General features: G+C 44.1%; 2 protein-coding genes across 4 annotated transcripts in view; both read right to left on the bottom strand.

The window, feature by feature from the left end:
• The window catches only part of mpped1 (metallophosphoesterase domain containing 1), a 37,182-nt gene extending 22,885 nt beyond the window's left edge, over positions 1-14,297 (bottom strand). Inside the window, exons 1-4 of one of the 2 annotated variants that reach the window (XM_077005285.1) lie at positions 11,682-14,297; positions 10,810-11,177; positions 9,313-9,730; positions 7,320-7,501 (exon numbers count right to left, since the gene is read on the bottom strand). In XM_077005285.1, the coding sequence (XP_076861400.1) occupies positions 7,320-7,501; positions 9,313-9,476 (346 nt within the window). In that variant the 5' untranslated portion in view covers positions 9,477-9,730; positions 10,810-11,177; positions 11,682-14,297. Of the gene's footprint in view, positions 1-7,319; positions 7,502-9,312; positions 9,731-10,809 lie in introns of both variants that reach the window. The other variant, XM_077005284.1, reaches the window with a different exon arrangement.
• Positions 14,298-15,114: 817 nt separating this feature from the next.
• Positions 15,115-22,500, bottom strand: part of scube1 (signal peptide, CUB domain, EGF-like 1) — a 71,794-nt gene continuing 64,408 nt past the window's right edge. For both annotated transcript variants that reach the window (XM_077005246.1, XM_077005247.1), the window contains 9 exons: positions 18,980-19,138; positions 18,354-18,557; positions 18,063-18,224; positions 17,466-17,633; positions 17,173-17,334; positions 16,869-17,066; positions 16,579-16,731; positions 16,379-16,458; positions 15,115-15,945 (listed from right to left, as the gene is read on the bottom strand). In XM_077005246.1, coding sequence (XP_076861361.1) covers positions 15,793-15,945; positions 16,379-16,458; positions 16,579-16,731; positions 16,869-17,066; positions 17,173-17,334; positions 17,466-17,633; positions 18,063-18,224; positions 18,354-18,557; positions 18,980-19,138 — 1,439 coding nt within the window. In that variant the 3' untranslated portion in view covers positions 15,115-15,792. The remainder of the gene's footprint in view (positions 15,946-16,378; positions 16,459-16,578; positions 16,732-16,868; positions 17,067-17,172; positions 17,335-17,465; positions 17,634-18,062; positions 18,225-18,353; positions 18,558-18,979; positions 19,139-22,500) is intronic.

The raw sequence follows: 22,500 nt of genomic DNA, 5'->3' as shown, positions 1-22,500 counted from the left end.
TAACTGCACCGTGACTCGTGTAACCGCACCGTGACTCGGGTTACCGCACCGTGACTCAGGTTACCGCACCGTGACACCGATCTGTGATAAACCCCTTTCTTGTTTTTACTCCAAACTCAATCTCAGACTGATTAAAAAATAAAAATCAATAAAACAATAAACAACAGGCCTCTTTATACATAGAAATAAAGAAATTGAAGAAAAACTAGAAGTCATCTGTAGGGTTTGGTTATGACTGCTGGCTGACACGGCCCTGTGTGTGTGTTTCAGTAAGCGTGTCACCTTTAGCTGCGACTGTAGTCACTGAGTTAGTTATGAGCTCCTGTCTAATGACACCACATAAATGTATTCATCAGGTCATCAGAGTTGATGCTCATCAAAGAGGAGCCTGTGTTTAAATTTACTGGTTTGGTAGAATTAGCAGCAATAAAAAAATCCACGAGAAAATGAAACGGGACACCTGCTGAAATATTTATAGACCACTGCAATTAATATGACACCTTATCATTTCTGCACCGCTAATAAACAAACATTAGTACACTTCACTCCGTCCCTGTCTTCAACTTGTGTTTCCTAAAATATTCCCATGTAGCACAGAGCAGACCTGTCTTTAGCTGTAGTACAGAGCAGACCTGTCTTTAGCTGTAGTACAGAGCAGACCTGTCCTCAACTACCAGACACACAGACAGTCTGTCCGCACAAATCTGCATCCCTATCACACACATTCCCAGCAATACTGTGCACTCCACAGCAAAAGAGGAAACACACACACACACACACACACACACACACACACACACACACACACACACACACAGAGCAAACATCTGGAGCACTCCCTTCATTCGAAAAGTGTCATAAAAGAGAGAAGATGCATGAGAAAGTGTCAGGTTTGGTATGTGAAGGAGAGTTCAATCACGCCATGTTTTGACAATTATGCAGTCAGCCGCGTCCCTGAAAAGTAGCAATTAAATTGAGGGCGGGAAGATTGGGGGGGGGGGGGGGGGGGTCTACCGGGATGACAGCATGCACTGTACACACACACTCTCATACACAAACTATGAAATCTAACACATAAGGTGTGAGATACAAGCAATTTACCTGATGTTAACACACACTCACACACACACACACACACACACACACACACACACACACACACACACTACACTACACTACACTACATCTTCTTTGAAACTCTGCAAGGATAAGCACATTTGTACGAGTGGATGGTAAAAGTCGGAGACTGGGAGATACGGGTGTGGGTCTGGTTCTGATGAGAGAGTGCTCACGTGCTGCCGAGATTGAGAGTTACAGAGGAGATGCCTCAATGCGTTTGAAGACACCTCACTCTCCTCTTCTACATCTCTCGCTTTCGAGCGGAGCCCTCCTCCCCTCCTCCTCCAGGCTCACGGCTTTCCCTCTCTGGGCTGCTCTCCCTGCCGCAGACGGGGTTATTATAGACGCAATTTAGAGCTTTTCCAGCTTGTGTTTTATAGCTGCTTTATATCTCACAAGCTGAACCTCAACTTACAATCCTAATGTTTCTTTACGTTATTTGAGTTCTGGTTATAGTCATTATATATTCTCAAGCTAGCCCGGCTTACGGCGGAAATCTGTTCTTAAAACCCAGAGAATCATGCACAGGCCACATTGTGTTTGTGTTTATTTGCCAAAGGGCTTTGTTTTTGTGAGCGAGTGACAGTTTTCCACACGCAGTGGTCTAAGTGTTCTACCCAAACTGGCTCTCTCTCTCTCCCAGATATCCTGCAAACAGCCCCGCGGTGTCCGCTGTCCGCTACAGAATCATGGACGAGACTCACTGCCTCACAATGGAGTCATTCTCTTAGAAACACAAAGCAAAAATACAGTCTTTGGAAGCAATCAATCACGCAAATACAAAACGCCAGTGAGCATGGGGGAGGGATCGAGGGAGCCTACTGCTTTTGTGATGGAAAGAGAGAGAGAGAGAGAGAGAGAGAGAGAGAGAGAGAAAGACAGGATGCTTTGGTGGGTCCTAACGCCTAACGAGGATGCGTACATGACTGCATGCTGCCTGTTGTCGTGAGCCTCCATCTTTCACACCCTTTTGTCTTTTGTGTTTCAAAAGCTGCTTTCAAGCGACAAATAGTTTAAATTTCACTATGGATCTTGACAACAAAAGCTTCTGTTCTTTTCATGTTCTTCCCGTTCAAAGGGAAGCAATTAAATCAAACGAACGCAAGTGCGTGCATGCCCACATAGACATACATGCAAGAACTGTACACACACACACACACACACAATCTCATAAAAACAAACTCAACCCTTAAAACACAGTCTGTGTGTGTGTGTGTAAGAGAGAGAGCTTTAGAGTTGTAGAGGAAGCTCTGGGATCTATGCTATTATCCCGGTGTGTTCTGGTGGGTGGTCTCTGGCCTCTGATGAAGGGGAATTCCGTTACCCTCGACATTCAGGCCTTGCTGAAGAGGACCACTACGCTTTCAGTGTGTGCGTGTGTGTGCCTTCACGTCTTTAGGGGGCTTTGCCTGTGATGTAGTGCACTTGCTTGTGCAAATCTTAGTCTAAAAAGAAAAGGCTTCAGGTGGAATCATTTTACGGTTCTTAATGGTGATAAATGCAACCCGTCTGGTTCTGGGAGGGGATCCACAAGGACTGGTGAGCCGTGCAATAATTTCTGTAAACCCAAATATGAGGATTTTGGAACATCTTTTCAGTACAAACTGCAGACATGCCTCATTAAAGTGCAAAATGGCCGTGTAGAGGACTTCTTTGGTCTCAAAATCCTTTGATCTTGAAGAATATCTCATCCAGATCTTGCAGATAGTATTAGACAATCTGGAATAACTTCAATAAAATCATAGCCTTCTAATATTCAGATTCCAAGAAAATTACATTTTTTACTCTACCAAAAATATGCAGGATTATATTGGATTATTGAAACTGAAGCACCAAAATGGTCTTCAGCATTAAATCTTGAGCATTAAATCTTTGAAGAGAAATTCTTTGTTGACTTCGTACTTGCTGCAAAAAGATTCTGATTTACATGGAGAATCTTTGAGAAACATCTCAGAGTAAACGCACAGTTGAATGATCAGGTGTGCTGTGTGGAGACCTGTCCATATAACGCCGTTCCCTAAGATGGAAGACAGAGACAGTGTTCCATCAGCACCCTCAGGCTCCTGAGAAATCTGGGCCATTGTGTCTGTGGTGTGGTATGATCCATGCGAGCAGTAATTCATGTCATTGTGAAATACAAGAGGTGCTGTAAATGACTTTTCCAACGTATCTCTCTCCCCTTCTCCCACCCCCTCCCCTCTCTTCCCCCTCCCCCTCTCCCTCACTCCGTCTTTTCCCCCACATTCTCTTCCTCTCTGTTGACCCCACCTGACTCTCCCTATTCCCATCATTCATGTGTGGTGGCCTCTATGAGAACACAGGCTGTGTGATACCGCCCAAAACAGAAGTGCTGATTGATTCATTTCACTTTTTGTTTTTAGTTCAGGCTGAATCGGCAGGTTTAAGGTGGAGTGCATCCCCGGATGTAGGACAGGGGATGGTGAGAGTTCAGTGGGACACTGAATGTTATCTGCAGATGTTTGAGTGTTTGCAGTCAGAGGCTTTTGAAAAGATTTACTGAAGGCCCTCACAGGTGATGGAGGCTTCAGCTCTCTGCCTCTGTCTCTCCGTCTTGCTGTGTCCCTGTCCTGGTGCTCCTGTCTCTTCCTCTCTGATCCATAATTCATATCTCCCCCAACAGAAAGTGGGAAGAGATGAAGGTTTGTCCCTCCTCTCTCAGCCAATGCCCCACCCACACAGAGCAGGTCATTTAGTTTAGTTTATTAGCTATGTTTATGTAAACAGCTGACCTAACACAAGAAATAACTTGACTTAACACACCTAACACACACCACACACACACACAAACACACACACTGAACGCTGGCCACAAACGTAGTGCCAAATGAAGGCAGAGGAACAGTACAAAGGCAGTAGAGTAGTGAGGTAGTGAGGTAGTGAGGCAGATGGAGAAAAGTCACATCATTCCAGCAGTGAAGCCCAGGAGGAAATAAGCACAATGCACAAACCTACCGCACACATACACAACACACAAACATACTCATACACAACACACACAAACAACACACAAACCTACTCATACACAACACACAAACCAACACACAAAACACACAAACCAACTCATACACAACACACAAACAACACACAAACCTACTCCACGTAACACACAAACCTACTCAAACACACACACACACACACACACCTTTTCAAATAAAGACAACACACAAACCTACTCAGCAGCACATCACAAACCTACTCATAAACATAACACACATAAAATCCTATTCAGATAAACACAACATACAAACCTCAACAATCTCAACATTTACAACGATGTAGTGTGTGACATCTTTTGGACCACAATACCCATGGCACGCTAACAAGCCTGAACACAAACATAAACACACACACACATGGCACTGAACTAGACTAGACAAGCCGAGTTTACATTCAAAGAACAAGACCACAAAGAACAGAGCAATACTGTACACAGTCCATCTGTGAAGAGGAAAACTGTGAAAGAAAGGTTTTGCATATGTGCGTGTACAAGCCGGCACACACATGCACACACACGCACACAAACATACACACACACAACCAAACATAAAGTACGAGCACACGCAAACAGACAGATGGAAAATGATTTGGCTCACAGAACTACTGCCATGTGAGATTCTGTTTTTTTTTCCAATGGTAAAGGCTGGAAAAGGGTGTGAAGCTTCCTGGTTAATAACCCACAGCAGAGCCGTGAGAGGAGTAAACCCCACTCAGAGTAAACCCCACTCAGGCAGAGCACGCCAAGCAGGCCACAAGACAAGCAGCCAGCGCATTAAAGTTTCATGGTGGGTTTCTCTCTGTATAGAGAGCAGGGAGGAGACATGAGGCTAAAGGGAGATGTAGATGTAGGGAATGAATGCAGGGAGAGGAGCATAAAAACCTTTCGCCTTGCTTTTTTCTCCACACACACACACACACACACACGTTCATACTCACTCAGACAGACACACAACACACTCATATACACACATATTCATACATTTACATTTATGGCATTTGGCAGACGCCCTTATCCAGAGCGACTTACATTTTTATACAAGTGAGCAATTGAGGGTTAAGGACCTTGCTCAGGGGCACCTCAGTCATGGCCTCAGGTCTGGGGATCGAACCCACGACCTTCCGGTCACAAGACCAGTTCCCTAACCACCAGGCCATGACTGCCCATGACTGTCATACTCACTCACACAGACACCACACACTCATACACACACACACACACACACACACACACACACACACACACACACACACACACACACACACACACACACACGCATTCATACTCACTCACACAGACACCACACACACTCACACAGACACACCACACACTCATACACACACACACGCACATGCACGCACGCACGCACGCACGCACGCACACAACTACATATACACACCACACACACACACACACACACAACTACATATACACACCACACACACACTCACACCTTACACTTCCCACTTGGCTGTTGCATCATAAACGGGAAGCAATCTATTATTCATAATTTGGACAGGACAAGACAGACTTCTGAACTCCCCGACCCTTAAAGGAGAGAGAGATAGAGGGAGATGCAGACATACAGATGGAGAGAGAGAGTAAGAGGGAGAGAGTGGTGGATAGAGAGGGAGAGACAGACAGACAGACTTTGTCTCTAACTTCTGTACTGTTCCCTCTTGCTCTTCAATGATGACCACATATAACTAGAAAACTCGGGAGCAGAACATCTAGAACTTTCCTTACAAAACTTACAAAAGAGTTGACAGGCATCACCATCATACACACATTCAAACGAACTAAACTGATCAGCTTTACATCATCAAGACAGCCTTTACGTAATCGACTTACAGTTCTGGTCTTTTGGTCAATGAGGGCTGTCTGACCACACTGTGAGTGACCACAGAATCTCCTGATTATGCTCAACATGCATCCTGTTCATACACTATATTAACTGTTCATAATTAATGCACCGTACTAACGTTGGTAACTTTGGCAAATTATTCTTAAAGGAAAATACAGTAAATGATCATTTTTCACATTTACAGTTTCCATACGCATCACAAATAAATTCTCACAATATGTGCGTATTTCAGTCTTGAGACCTTTGGTAACCTCTCTATCACTCGATTATTGAGAGAAAAAATGTCTCAAAGTCATATACCTGAAACGTCCCAGGATGGGACCTCAGACCTTAAAGACTCGACCTTCTGCACAAGTTCTTCTGTTAGAATGGGAGCTGTCCTCAGCATCTTACATGCTTGAGGTGAGGCATTAAAGTTCATTAGTTCTGAGTTTTGTACACACAGTTAGGAGGACTATATATTACAGATGGTCAAAAATAAAATCGCAGATTATGAAGTCAAAACTAAAACCAGTGTGAGAGCTCATGAATTTGTATTTTTGTAGAATCGGCATATGAAACTGTGTGTGTGTCTGAGAGTGTGTGCTTACTATGATGTGTGAGAACTACAAAAATAATCAAATAAACAAAATATCAAATTGTTCCTTCTTTCTCTCTCTCATACACACACACACACACACACACACACACACACACACACACACACACACACACACACACACACACACACACACACACACACACACACACACACACACACACACACACACCTTCCCAGTAAGAATAAGATTGGAGGTGGGTCACGAGTATTTAGATAATACTGTGGACCTACCTGCGTCCCTATTGGGGTCTGTGGAACCTTTTCGACAAGGCCGTACCTCATCGCCACGGAGACCAGTGATGTGCCGTTGGCAGCCTCTCTGTCAAGCAGCCAAAAGCCTCTACCAATCTGACACGGTGTTTTTTATCTCATCTCACCGTTTAATGTCGTTTATGACTAATCAATGTGCAGCCAAGGGTCTAAAGACGGCCTTTACCAGCAACGTTACGTAAACGGACTCTTTACCATCTCATCTGTCTGGCAGGTTTAGATAAAGGATGTGTTGTGTTTATTTGTTCTTTCATCTGTGTCACTTGTTCTTCCTGCAGTGGGTCCTAAATTTGCCATTCAGTAAGGTTTGCACATGAAAAGCTACGGTTACAGATGATGTAAATCACCTGTAATCTTTCCCATATTTCAACCTTTAACTTCAGAAGGATGATTCCTCGGCTAAGGGACTGTGTCAGTGTTGGGGTGAAGTGGGTGTTCGGAGTTCTCACCAAGCCAGTCGTTAAACTTCTTGACCTCACTGGGCAGCCCGAGCTCTGTGAAGTCTCCAGCGTGGAGGAGAACATCGCCGTACGGCATCTGAATGGAGTCCGTGCGCGAGTGTGTGTCTGAGATACACACAAAGCGAGTGTACCCAGGGGGCTTAGGGGTGTCATGGGGCAATGGATCGACCCTAGAACGAAAAGACGAGACAGGGAGTTTATGAACAAATGCGTGTTATACGAACCCCAGTGGAAGGGGTTAGTGGGAACTGCTTCAGCTTCTGTCTGCAGCACACACACACACACACACACACACACACACACACACACACACACACACACACACACACACACACACACACATCTGAATAAGAGTGACTCACTTTAGAGCACTTTACAGCAGGCCCTACTGGTGGTTAAACTGTACACCCTTAGCAGGCCAGCCCAGCCCTGTCACCTCACGTCACTGCGTGTGCCAGACATCACCTAGGCACCACCGAGACCAGGAAAGGTCCATGTCCCTTGTGTCACATGACCAAGCTGGGGTCACATGACCAATCTGGCTGTCTGTGTGATCAGGGCCGAGGCCAGCGTGTAGACCTTAGAGCATCCTGCTGGTCTCGGCACTTTGAGCATTATGTGCTCAGGGGCCTGATGTGTGCTGGTCATGATTATGAAACTAGAGAAAAATACACCATGAAAGCCAGAGGCAGGCAAATACACACAGTGTCATGTGTGTCACGTAGGGCTACTCCCTCTCCTAGCGGTCACTCCAGTTTCCCTGCTCCTCGTGTGTGTGTTGTTCCTTGCCTGTCGATCCCTCCTTGCTTGTCTGTAACTATAGTTCCCTCTGTCTGCCACGCCCGTGTCGTCATTGTCTTCACCTGTGTCTAGTATAGGTCCATGTATTTATAGTCCCTGTGTTTCTCTAGTCGGTTGTTTTGTGGATTATTTCTGTCATCGCTGTTCTGGTATTTACTATCTCCGTTGTTTTACTCTCAGTTCTCGTTTCCCTGCCTCGTGCGTATCATTCTGTGTTCGTCATGCCTTTGTATTTGTTTAATCTGGGTGGCTCTCATGTTATGACTCCTGCCTGCCCTTTTGACCACGATTATGGAATTTCCCTTATTAAATTAAATCTCGCTCTCCTCAGCATTTGTGTTCCTAGCTCTGTAGCTCTGTGTTCCTGTGCCTCCTAGCTCTGTAGCGTGAGCTACGTTACACACACCTAGAATAAAACAATATCACACATAAAACAACAATAATAACACACATATAAGACAAGAATAATAGCACACACACAATGCAAGAAGAATTACACACAAAGACAGTCTGAGTCTCTTCAACTTATTACTTAGTATTTCATCATCACTTTTAAGGAAATATTACTCAGAACATACAGTGAATTAAAATTACAGTGATTTTTTCAGTAACTACATTAAAACAAATATAAAAGGAATGTAGTTAGAAAGCATTGGGGTGTAAGGGGTGAGAGAGCCTTGGGGTGTGAGGGCTGAGAGAGCCTTGGGGTGTGAGGGGTGAGAGAGCCTTGGGGTGTGAGGGCTGAGAGAGCCTTGGGGTGTGAGGGGTGAGAGAGCCTTGGGGTGTGAGGGCTGAGAGAGCCTTGGGGTGTGAGGGCTGAGAGAGCCTTGGGGTGTGAGGGCTGAGAGAAGAAGTGGTTAAGGTTAAAGAAGAGACAGCAGTGGAGAGAAAATGCATACAGCTGCAAGAAGTGTAGTGAGAGAGTGAGACAGAAAGAAATACAGAGAAGCAGACAGGTGGAAAATGATGAGTGAGAGACAGACAGTGAGAGTGAGACAGACAGAGAAAGAAAGGACAGACAGAGAAAGAAAGAGACAAACAGCAGAAAGTGATGAATGAGGGAAGGTTGAGTGAGAGTGAAAGTAGAAGATGGAGAGAGTTACAAATAAACTTTATTAACTAATTACAAAAAAAGGAGAGAGAAAGAGAGAGAGAAAGAGAGAGAGAGAGGGGGTCTTACATGTGCACGTGAGGAGGCTGGAAGCGTCCCTGGTTGATGTTGTAGAAGGTGAAGGCCTGGGTGGGGTTGGCGCTGTACTCGTCCACCTCCACCACCCCTCGCACCACCCTCTGATTCTGCTGCTGTCTCCGTGCAGCCATGATCTCCGACAGAGTGAACGCCATGGCAGCGTTTGCACGTGCACGCGCAGACGTGCACGCACACAAACACGGGTGAGCTCGGACGGGCTTCTGCCGGGCCGGGTGTGGGCGGGGCAGAGACGCTGGGTGGAGCTGGGGGCGCTGGGCGGGGACGGGCTGGAGTGGGAACCGTGGAGAGACAGTTGCTCAGTGGCGGGTGGCCCACCGCACTGCCTCTCTGCTGGGGTAGCGAAGCTGCATCATACCCCCTGCTCCACTCGCCCAGGAGAAGCACACACCTGCAACACAGAACACACTGTCCATCGTTGTGTGTCGAAGTGTGTGTGAGAGAGCGCTCTGGTGTGATGGCTGCTGACACTGAGCTGTGTAAGGCAGTGGCAGGTGCACGCTCCTCAACATACGTCCTGTGTCCTCCTACACACCCCTCACGATGTCACGCCACCTGTCTACACACAACACTAGAATTCCCACGCTTTCCGCACCGCACCCCAAAAACTGCACAGAAATGGAGGGAGCCAAGATAATACCACAGGAGCAGAAAGCAAGTGAAGACACCATCATTCTTCCTCCTTGCTTTACCCTTCTACCCGTCAGGATCTACCTGCCATAAACAACACTGATCAGACAAAAGTGAAAGCCTTTAGCAAAATGTCTAAAGACACCACATCAGCAGTTGTAGAAGTGTTATACAAGTCAGTAGTTAAGGATCTCGAACACCGCTGGATGCTTAAGAAACACGTACAGCAATGCAGAATTACATCAAATCTAGCTAAAATGTCTCCCACAACTCAAAACATTTTTCTTTCCTTATTTTGATTGTCACTTGGAAAAAGCTATTAAAATCATTTTATTCGAAATAATATGTACATATTTTTGATTCAGGAATATACAAGTTACCACTTATTTACAACCAATAGTCCAAGTTTACATAATTTGCACTTAAATGAACAATCTCGAAGTGGTCCGTCATCTGCATGAATTTATACCAAATGAACGGACGTCCACAGATAAGAGGCACGTGAGTGAGACGGACTGCGTTCCGCTCAAATGTCTTACGGTCCTCACAGATCCACGTCTTTACCACCGGTAGTCTAGCAACGGGACATCGCGCCCCAGCGTCATTCCTCTGACCCAAACTGACTGAAAACATCAGATTACAAAAATTCTCGATTATGATAAAAAAACGACGGTTGGTCTTCCTTGTATCGGGTCAGATTGCTTGTTTTTCCGCACTAATGATGGACCAGTTACAAAAAACAATCAAAGCTTGTCTGATTTAATTTGCAAATACCCTACGAACATAGTCATGCAAATAACCATGTCTACAAATAAGGATCTGTGGCGCAGTCGGACATACCTGAAGCCACAGGCGCTGCAGATGCAAGAGCGAGACGGTGATTTCTCAGGTCAGGTCAATAATACCTGTTCTAAAGGTGTGCAGACCCCAGATCACCAAGCGCGCGCTGGATCGTTTGAAGTTGAACTGAAGCCGCGTGGCGCCCCGGTACGTGCGTCTCGCGCGGAGACACTCCCCCTAGAACAGTTGTCCGTCTCGCGCAGAGACACTCCCCCTAGAACAGTTCTCCGTCTCTGGCTCTCTGCACCTCCCCTGATCGTCGAATAAACACATCAAAAGCAGGAGGGCCGCGAGAAGACGTGTGAAGTACCAGACCGCCTCCTCCTCTCCTCCCAAACCATGTGGAGGAGATGCGCGCGCTCTCGCTCCTGTCAAACCAGTTGGCCACAGTCAAAAAGAATGACTTTATTCTGTTATTTATCTGTTTTCGACATGTATTTCTGGCTTTACAATGAACGCAGTTAATCTAATCCGTGTTCTGCTTGGCCTGCACTCACGACTGTTACTGTTGGCGTTCAAACTTAGATCTTTCAAAAACAAATGTCACACTATTCTTCACAAGTTCAGTGCTGGCTAACATTCAACATCACTTGAATTGTCGCTATTAGCTAAAAAAATGTGTTAAAGTACATTTAACTGCGTCCAGACCAAGGCTATTAACCTACTAAATTAACTGGCGTACCTGTTTGTACGATTTATATTATACAGGGTTCATATAACGTAATATAAACTCTACGAAACCTCGTTTATCACCAGAACTATATACTAATCATTTTCAATTAAGTTGCGGCTGCACACAGAGGGGTTATCGTACGTATCTGCCCCTAACATGGGCTACTTTGGATCCTAATGAAGCCTAACGAGACATTTACCCTGCTGATACTGTCTCGAGACCTTGATCACGCGGACTTGCGTGTTTACGTTAGAGCTTGCTGCGCCCTTGTGGTAATACTTCGAATTTCGCTATTGGTCTGGAGACAAGCAGAGCTGCTATTCCAAATATAGCCACACGGTGGCGACAGATATTCAGAAATACACATTCATATCACAGCCTAATATATACGCCATACGTATGCTTCATGTAACAGAGAGGTGCAGGTTTTCCTGTCTTTCTCATCTTTCACACATATTAACCGGTCAGGAAAGTTTACTTACTGCCACGCAGTTATTTTGTGTGTGTAGCAAAAAGAAAAGTAGCCTTAGTGCTAAGAATGTTTTATGTGCTAAGAAATCATCAGGGCCAGATCTTATAATGGAGGGTTTGTGATTTAAGGAAAAGGCTACTTAAAATGTCGGAAGACTATGGCAGAAAATTCTACATCGATTACTATCACTTTAAGATAATCAGGTTCCTTCAGATAAGCTCCTGATTTTGAGGCTGTGGGCACAAAATAGGATTCCATGACAACTCCTTATAAATCTTGACGTTGTGTGCTGTGGGAATGTTCATGGTCTTTTATGGTGTGATGATGACTTAATATCCCTTCATTTGTGTCCAGTCTCCATCCAATGTCAAATGACCATGACACTGTACAAGATCACGTACACTCAAACACACACAGCCACACAAATCTTGTATGCACACAGCTGTGGAGGACAGCTTGAGGTTTGTATGATTTATTAATAAAATGAGATCTTAACAAGATTTTTTGTTCCCTTTGACACACTTTTGCCTTTGTCTGGGGATTGTGTTCACTTTGCTGAGTCATTCTTACGAACATGGCAGTACACCACTAAATACATCCAGACCTCTAAGAGGTTTGTATGCGTCTTGTCCAGCAGCGAACAGACATGTCACCACCTCATCCCGCTGCAGCTCTGCCCCTTCTGACAAGGTAAATATTAACTTAATAATCTAACAAAAAGCAAAACATTTGTACATCATTTACATACTGGTAATTATAAAGCTTAAAAAGTATCTCCAGCAGCAATCTGAGCCTTTCTCTCCATCTGAAGCCCAGTACTTATGTATTCATGGGAGCACTGTATGTGATGTGTGTGTGTGTGTGTGTGTGTGTGTGTGTGTGTGTGTGTGATCAAAGGTAATCATTTATCTGTATCTGTACATGGCTAAGGTGTGTCTATAGTATTGGGTCTCAGTCCTGTAGACATCCTGCTCCACATTATCCTTCCAGTCCTGATTCAGGATGGTTTTGTCAGTGAGCGGCTAGCGCACTATTGGACTGGTGTGTGTTGGGAGTAGGGAACACGCTAATGTGCAGGAGAGAACAGCACCTCCGGCACCAGGACTACGCATCACCGCTCTCACACCAATACCTGATTAACTGGGAATACAAAAATTATAATGACCTAATTACCATGACTTCAGCCTGTGTATATATGTGTGAGAGCTCAGTTGTTTAATACTGTTCAAAGCAAATGTTTACATAAAGCAGTTTTACAGAGTGATAGCTGCGTCTGTGTGTGTGTGTCTGTGTGTGTGTCTGTGTGTGTGCGTGTGATGAGCCCATATTAACTAATTCCAGGATGTTATACATACTGAGTGAAAAAATGCCATGAAAAAAAGTGCTGATTTGAAGGCAGCAGCGTTCGATTGATTCTATCCCTCCCGTCAGACACAAACGCCACAGTCCACACTACATGCACACGCACAGAAACAAACGTGAACCTGTAGTCCTAGCTTCTGAGTATCCACTGCATTTCAGGCCACGTTCTTCTCTGCTTGTGTTCATACATGTGCGTGAGCGTGTGTGGGTCTGTTTGTATTTCAGTCTATAGTAAATGCATGACAGTATTTGCCCTCTCTGTTCCACGACATAAAGAAACACAACATCAAACAAATTCATTTTACAAATCCTTACATACAGCCAGGTTGAAAGTTACATTGAAGATTTAAACAATCTCTTTTTTTTCTTTAAATTCGCTGCTTAGCAACCCTGTTCCGACCAATGGCTCCTGGTATTCAAATGAACTCTGAGACAAGCGCCAATCAAAACACCTCTGGCTGGTTCAGACACAAAACATCACAGTCTGATGGAGAAGAGAAGACATCTGTTAGACTTCCTGGTAGGGAGCTCTCCTGCAATTACTTTAATATATAGCTCAATGTATATTAATATAGCCCAAATTATTCTACCATCTTCCAAACATTCTTCTTCCACAGCAGCACCTAAGTTCTGCATACCCACAAACCTCCATGTGCACACACCCACAGACATCACACGTGTGATGCAAACACACAAACCTAAAACCTAAATCCTGCATACAGAGTTTAAGAGCTAATAACCCTTCATACGTCACTGAAACCGAACTTTTACCACTTCAAGCGCTCTAAAAAGTTTGAAGTCAACAACACTGAGAGCCTTTAAAACGTTCTATGTGTGCCCAGCACAGAAACGAAGTCTTTTTTTTTTCATTTAACTATGTAATGAAGTTGGTATGAAGCACACTCAACTCTTCCTCCAGAGTCCCGTTGCTGTCATTTCAGACACCTCACTCCCTCACACCCTCACACCCCCACACCTCACTCCATCACACCCTCACTCCCCCACACCTCACTCCCTCACACCCCCACACCTCACTCCCTCACACCCTCACTCCCCCACACCTCACTCCCTCACACCCTCACTCCCCCACACCTCACTCCCTCACACCCTCACTCCCCCACACCTCACTCCCTCACACCCTCACACCCCCACACCTCACACCCTCACTCCCCCACACCTCACTCCATCACACCCTCACACCCCCACACCTCACTCCCTCACACCCTCACACCCCCACACCTCACTCCCTCACACCCCCACACCTCACTCCCTCACACCCTCACAGAGTTTGATCTACACACCCCTGCCCCAAAACTTTGGTTATACTTCAATTCTTCACTTAATCCAAAAAGGGAGTTTGAGGTTCTGTGAAACGTTGTTCTGTGACAGACCAGTACATTATATTTCCCACAGAAACATGTGAACTGTTTCACAGTTACATATTATAACCCGAGAACCAAACAAACTTTTCTGGGATAATGATAATGATTTTTTCCGATCTTCTTTTTGTTCTTGGAGCAGGTGAAGTGAGAGTTTTGTTCCTCGTCCACCAGAACATTGCCGTTTCAGCCAGGAGTGAAAACAAACAACGCATCTCTTATTTCTACAACCAAGATAAAACACTTCTATACAACACAAACATCAGGGAAAAAGGAACGTAGATTTTTTTCTCTAAAGTTTACAATATAAAATTCAAGTGCAATTAAAGTTCCAAATATTAGTTACAAAACATAAATGTATCTCTATAGTAACCCTCTGTTACAGGCAGGTAGTCTTCATGGTTTGGGAGGGGGGGGGGGGGGGGGGGGGGGGGGTTAGGGGTTAAATCTCTTTTTCCTGTTCAAATGTTCACTGTTCTGTGTTTCCTTTCTCCACACTGAAAGGGTTTTGAAACAAATCTCTAAGTGCACCAGTCATTCTCAAAACGTGTGCATGTCTGGGGCATGAAAAAAAACAAGAAAAAAACCCAATATATATATATCCATGTGTGTGTATGAATGTACACCTGCTTTACGGAGGTTCACACATCCTTACTAACACACATACATATATACATGTGTACATACATACATATACAAATATATAGATATTCAACATCCAGGAATTGGGTCTCTGCAAGTCGTAGCACATATAAATATTCCAAAGCATAAAAAGGCAAAACACAAAACAAAGGGGATCAAAAAATAAAGAAAGAAACGTAGAGAACGCAAATCAAAGGGAGGATTCCAGATGAGAGGTGACAGGACGGCCACACCTCCTCTTTCTGTGGTACAGACGCCTTCTGGGTGATACAGAGAGACAGATAAGCAAAAGAACACATGGGGAACGAAGCATGTGGGAGAGATGAGGGGCAAAGGAGGCACGTGAGATGAAATGAAGTGAAAAGGAGGAACATGAGAAGAGACAAGAGGAGAAGGAGGCACGTGAGAGGAGACGAGGGGAGACAGGGACTGGGACAGAGGAGGCTTCCAGGTTCCTATTTGTATGGCCGTAGAAACCTGGTGACTTTGGAGCGTAGCAGCTTAATGAAGGATCTTGGGAACATCTCTTTGGACTCCTGAACTGTGTACTTGAAATAGTTATGAGGGTGAGCCAGGACGTCGAACAGAGCCTTAATCAGCTTCTTATCCTGGAAGACAGTGAGCAGAAACAGCCTTACAGCCGTTCGCATTCTTCAGTTAAAGCCCCCTAGGCGCTGTTGAACCAGCCTCATTGGTGTGCCTGGAGTAGCTTAGAGTTTACAGTACAGACTGCATCTTAAACTTATGTTAGCAGGCGTGCTAATGTAAGTTCCTCTGTTTATGAAGTTAATCAACACAGAACTGCTAGTTCTAACACATTATGACTGTCTAATGTTTGTTTTTAAATATGACTTATATCTATGACTAAGGCTTAGATGTTGGGAAACATCTTCATGCCACTTAAAAAATGTAAGGTGCTATAATAACACATTATTACTACGCCTACTAATATCAGTAATAAAGCTAATGAGTTCCTCTATCATATACTAACATTAGCATTTATATATTTATAATAGCCATACTGATGATTGCAATTCTCACTTTTAATATTTCCTGGTGATTCTCTGATGCATAGAGTCGACCGTCTCGAACAATGTCCTCTATGAGTTGCTGGTAGTCTTCTGTAAAAACAAACAAACAACAAAAAAAAATGATATCTTACACATCAGGGTTCTGTCACCCTTTAGCAAGAGAACATCCGTTCAAGTATCTGATAAACGTGTTTGACGTTGAAGACTGACCATCGTAGGTGACGTAGGGCACTTGGAACCCTTTTCCACTATTACCCTCGTTGGACTTGAACTGAATCCACAGTTTACGGGAGCGGGAGGTGAAGGCGATGGGCCGTTCGTAGGTCTGACATGTCTCATAGGTTGTTATGGATGTGGGCTGGGCTAATGGAGAAAAGGAGGAGCTAAGTGAACCAGGACCAACCAGAGCCTGAGAGAGAGAAACTGACAGGGCTAAAAACACAAACTGACTACAGTGAACATCAGGACAGTTTAATGGGCAAGTCGCAGGTGACACGTACAGCTCTTCCTCATGACAAGCACATCACCGCACTCATCCTCGATAGGCAGGAAGATCTCAGGCACGACAATTAGGATCCGTCTCTTATTAGGCGGGTTGATGGTCCAGACGCAGTCCACGTTAGATGGGTAGTCCCCGGGGTAGTTGGGGGACTCAATGTAGCCCATGAAATCGCCCAGTTCACCCCCACACATCTGGTCTGGGGTGGCAAAGTCGTACTCAAACACTCACGTAGATTTAAAACCTTGTCATACAGAAGAGAGCCCTACGTTTACACTGTGGCGGCACACGTGATGTTGGTTTACTTTTGCAGTGGGTCACGTCGGTGGCTCCATCAAAGTCCGTGGTGGTGTTGCCGGGGCAGGTGATGCAGTAGTTCTGGCCAAAGTCAGACTGGTAGGTGCCGGCCGGACACCGGATACAGCGGTGCGTGCTGGAGTTGTAGTGGTGTCCCGGAGCACAGTGGACTACCCACCACAGACAGGGAGAGAGCGAGATGGAGACAGACAGACAGACGGAGAGAGAGAATGAGAGAGAGAATTTTAACCTGGAAAGGATCTGATCTGATTTGGTCCGAGGTATGTACTGGGAGTGTTACCTTTGGCTTCACAGTCTCTGAAGGACGTGCTTCCAGTGTGTCTGGTCATGAGTCCCCCACCACAGGGGAAACAGAGCACCCGGCCTGGTTCAGGCTGGAACGTACCCAGCGGACATAACTGGCACGGCTGGAAGCCATCGGCAGAGAAGTGACCGGACGGGCACTGGCCTACAACCCCAAACAAAGGAAGGAAAGACCTTGGACTTGAAAATCCAATTAATTTGTGGTAATATCATATTATTTTCTTGTTACTGTGTCATATTTGAATCTAAAGTGGTCAAGCTGTGTTCCTCCTGCTCTTTCTTGAGCGAAGCTAGCCACATAGCCACAAAGCTTCCACATTTATATAGTAACAAGAAATCAGGGTTTTTTATATATTGATTCTGCATTTCAATAATATTGACTTCTTTGTTGGGTGGGCATATTAATCAGCTCTTATTTTCAATATTAGTAATTACAATTACAAAACCAGACCTTGCGTGCACACACAGACAAACACACACACACACACACACACACACACACACACACACACACACACACACACACACACACACACACACACACACACACACACACACACACACACACACACACCTCCACATTCAGAGACGTTCTTGGCTCCTGCGATGCCCTGGGACTCTCTGCTAGGGCATGGTTCACAGGACAACTGTCCCTCCATGTCCTGATAGGTTCCTGGAGGACACTGCACACACTGCTCCTGCTCACCACTGAAGAAGGTCCCAACACTACAGCTGACTGGGACACACACACACACACACACACACACACACACAGACTACGGTCACAAAAGTCTTATTTTTGTCTAGCAACTCTCTTTCAGAAGCCAAGGTTGTGTGCCAATGGCGGGTTTCCCTGCATGCCTACCGCACTTGCCGTCTGTGAGCACCTGTCCTGTGCTGCAGGCCTCGGTCCCATCGGGTCGGCGCACGGCCCTCTGGGCCACCTCGTACGCCGTGCCTGAGAACTGGATGTAGAACTGCTGCTTGGTGATGGACTTCCTCAGGGTGCGCAGTGTACTCTGGAGTCTCAGCCTCACCCTCTCCCTCACACAGTCCACATCACACGTTTCTGACACACACACCCCGCCATACACACACACACACACACACCGTCTCACACACACACACACACACACACACACACACACACACACACACACCGTCACACAAACACACACACACACACACCATCATTACACACACACACACACACACACACACACACACACACACACACACACACACACACACACACACACCATCATTACACACACACCATCATATATATACACACACACACACATACACACCATCATTACACACACACCATCATATATATACACACACACACACCATCATACACACACACACGCAGACACACACACACGAGCACACACACACACACACACACCGTCATACACACACACACACACACACACACACACACACACACACACACACACACACACATATACGCATGCACACACACACCTGAAGCTTCTTCCTCCTTCATCTCCATCTCAAACTCAGCGGTGATGTGCGAGACCTCTTTAGTCGGAGACTTCCGTCCACGTCGGCGCTTCTTGGACGACTCACACTTCAGATTTACAAACGTCACCTGACAGTCGTCTGTGCAGGGGAACTGACCTCCTGAGAAGATGAGGGGGACACAGGAGTGGAGAGGACAGAGGAACAGAGAGGACAGAGGAGTGGAGAGGACAGAGGAACAGAGAGGACAGAGGAGAGGAATTTTTTATATATTTATTTGCCTTTATTTAACCAGGTTAGTCCCTTGAGATACAAGATCTCTTTTACAAGAGAGACCTGGCCAAGAGAGACAGAGCAGCAGCACAAATTACAACATTCAAGATACATAAATTTCAACAATCTCACATAAAATTAATTAAAACACGCACACACAGATGATCTGTACCTGACTGATCTTATCAGTCTTAAATCTGTTCAAAGAAACAAGGTCCTTGATTTTTATAACAGCCTATAACCGGTTCCATGTGTATGGAACAGCAAAACTAAAAGCAGTCTTTCCTAGCTCTGTTCGAGCTCTAGGAACAGCAAGTTGCAAAAACTCACTTGAACGAAGACTGAGCAGACTTTGCCTTCTATTCAGAAGACAACATAAATAATTAGGCAAATTCCCAATTAGTGCTTTGTAAATAAAAACATACCAATGTGCCAAACGTCGTTCCTGCAATGAAGTCCAATTCACTTTTGTATATAACAAACAATGATGAGTAAGAGGTCAACAGTTTGTTATAAATCGCAAAGCACTATGATACACACTGTCCAGTATGCTCAAACAGTGCCCAGGAGCATTCATATACAAAATATCTCCATAGTCTAATACAGGCATGAACGTTGCTTCAACTAACTTATTTTTTACAATAAAAGAAAAACAAGATTTATTTCTATAATAAAAACCTAACAAAAGTCTAAGTTTTTAAATTAAATGTTGAATATAAGGTTTAAAAGATAACTTATCATCAATTAAGAACCCCAGATATTTAAAACTAGACACTAATTCAATCTGTTGACCCAGTTTAGTACAGATAGACACATTAGCAGTTTGTGCTTTTGACAAAGAAATAAACATAAGTTTAGTTTTTTCAGCATTTAATACAAGACGCAGATGGGATAATTGTTCTTGTATTTTATCAAAGGCTGACTGAAGATATTGTGAAGCCTCTGCCGAATTTGGTGCAGAACAGTAAATAACTGTGTCATCTGCATATAAATGTAATTTAGCATTTTGAATATTTTGGCCAATATTATTTATATAAAGGGTGAAAAGTAAAGGACCAAGGATGGAACCCTGTGGAACTCCCTTGTAGAGCTGGAGCTCCTCAGAAACATCAGCCTCTACTTTAACTCTTTGAGTCCTATTTGATAAATAGTTTTTGAACCAACCTACAGCCAGTTCTGAGAAGCCAATTTCCAAGAGTCGGTCAATCAAAATAGAGTGGTCAACAGTATCAAATGCTTTTGCAAAGTCAATAAATAGTGCAAAACAGCAGTGCTTATGGTCAAGAGCCTCAATAATATCATTCAAGATTTTCATGGCGGCTGTAGTAGTACTATGTTTCTTTCTGAACCCTGATTGAAACTCAGAGAGTATTGAATTTGAAATAAGAAACATTTTTACTTGATCATTGACCAAGGCTTCAAGTATCTTTGCCACAACAGACAACTTTGAAATAGGTCTATAATTATTTAAATCAGCAGGGTCTCCTCCTTTTAAAAGTGGCAACACCATTGCCGTCTTCCAATCTATGGGAATTTTACTTGTCTCTAATGTGAGATTAAAAATACAGCACAAGGGTTCTGCAATATATTCAGCTGCAAGTTTTAGAAATAATGGACCATCTGGACCAGCAGGTTTACAAGATTTTAACTGCTTTAAAGCTTTCCTTACTTCAGCTGTTGTAAATGGTCTAAAATTGAAATCCTCACTAATTTTGTGTAACAACGGGTTTAATTTGACAATTTTGTTATTAGGACAAGCAGCCAGTTGTAACAAAATGCATATTGAATTGGTTTAATATTTCGGTTTTATCTCTAATATTTTTCCCACCCACCACAACTTTTGAAGGCAATTTCACACAATTATTAGATACAGATAGAGACTTGATTTCTTTCCAGAACTTTTTAGAATTAGCTAGATTTTCAGTTGTTTTAGCAAGATAGAAGTCGGATTTAGCTTTTCTCAGAAATAGAGTAAACTTGTTTCTTAATTGCTTAAAAAGTCCTTAGGGCATTTTGACTTTCGTGCCTTACCCCATACTGCGTTACGGTCATGGAGCAAATCTGATAATTCATTTGTGAACCAAGGATTTTCCCGCCCCTTTACTCTAAATTTTCTATGGGGGCATGTTTATTTATGATCTTTGTAAAGCTTTGAAGGAAATCATTCCAAGCTAGTTCTACCTCATCAAACAAGGCTATTCTGTCCATACGTGTCAAGTTTTGTATTTAAAAATACGGGACATTTCCCGTATATGACGTCATCGCCTAATTTGCATAATCAGTTATTTGCATATAGCTGCAATCGAGGCTGTAGGAGAAACGAAAACATCTTTGGAGTGGCAAAAAGTGAAGAAAAAACACCCCAAATATGTTTTGAACTACAAATGAATAAAAAAAATTATTTTCTAGTGGTATTTCTAGCTACAAATGGGGACATCTCCTGGGCATATTTCTGTGCCTTTAGCCTGCGTTTGTGCTTGGCAGATTGTTCGTGCTGACGGACATCGTTCCTTCCCCCATGAGAGGCACTAAAATCACAGCTACATATCTTACAGAATGAGTAGCTATGCCCCTTCATGCTCCACTTTAGGAAAGTAAATTCCCTGTCCCAGTCGTCAAGGTACTTACACGTACGCTTAGCTTTTTAGGCAGGACTGCCTTCTCTCGTTAAATCCATCTCTGATTTGTTGTTCCAGGTTTGCTCCCACTGTCGACACTAAACCCGCGAGTTTTAATTTAATTTTATTTTTTTAAAGCATTCGTGTCGCTCCAAACAGAATTCTGTCACTAGCCTCGCGAGAACTGTCATCTGCAGTAGTCTGGGTGGCAGTCCTCGCGAGGCTAGTGACAGAATTCTGTTTGGAGCGGCACATGAATGCTTTCAAAAAATAAAAATTGAAAACTGAAAATACGGGACAAATATGGGAAAATAAAAATACGGGACGACGCCGGGACAGGGCGGTAAAATACGGGACTGTCCCGGCCAAAACGGGACACTTGACAGGTATGATTCTGTCCCAATTAAACCAATATAGATCATGCAAAAAAGCTTGTTCAGAAAAATTCTTCATGTTGCGTTTTATTACAACTCGGGGTTCACTTTTCAGGGTTTTTGTATTCCGTATCATTGCTATTGCACAATGATCACTCATATCATTGGGAAAAATCCCTGTTGCTGCAAATTTAAAAGGCATATTTGTTAGAGCACAGAGGACAGAGAGCAGAGAGACAGGAAGCACATTTAAAGATCA

This window comes from Brachyhypopomus gauderio, chromosome 5 (assembly GCF_052324685.1).
Source record: "Brachyhypopomus gauderio isolate BG-103 chromosome 5, BGAUD_0.2, whole genome shotgun sequence".
Classification (NCBI taxonomy): Eukaryota; Metazoa; Chordata; class Actinopteri; order Gymnotiformes; family Hypopomidae; genus Brachyhypopomus; species Brachyhypopomus gauderio.
This window is presented reverse-complemented; position numbering and strand designations above follow the sequence as displayed.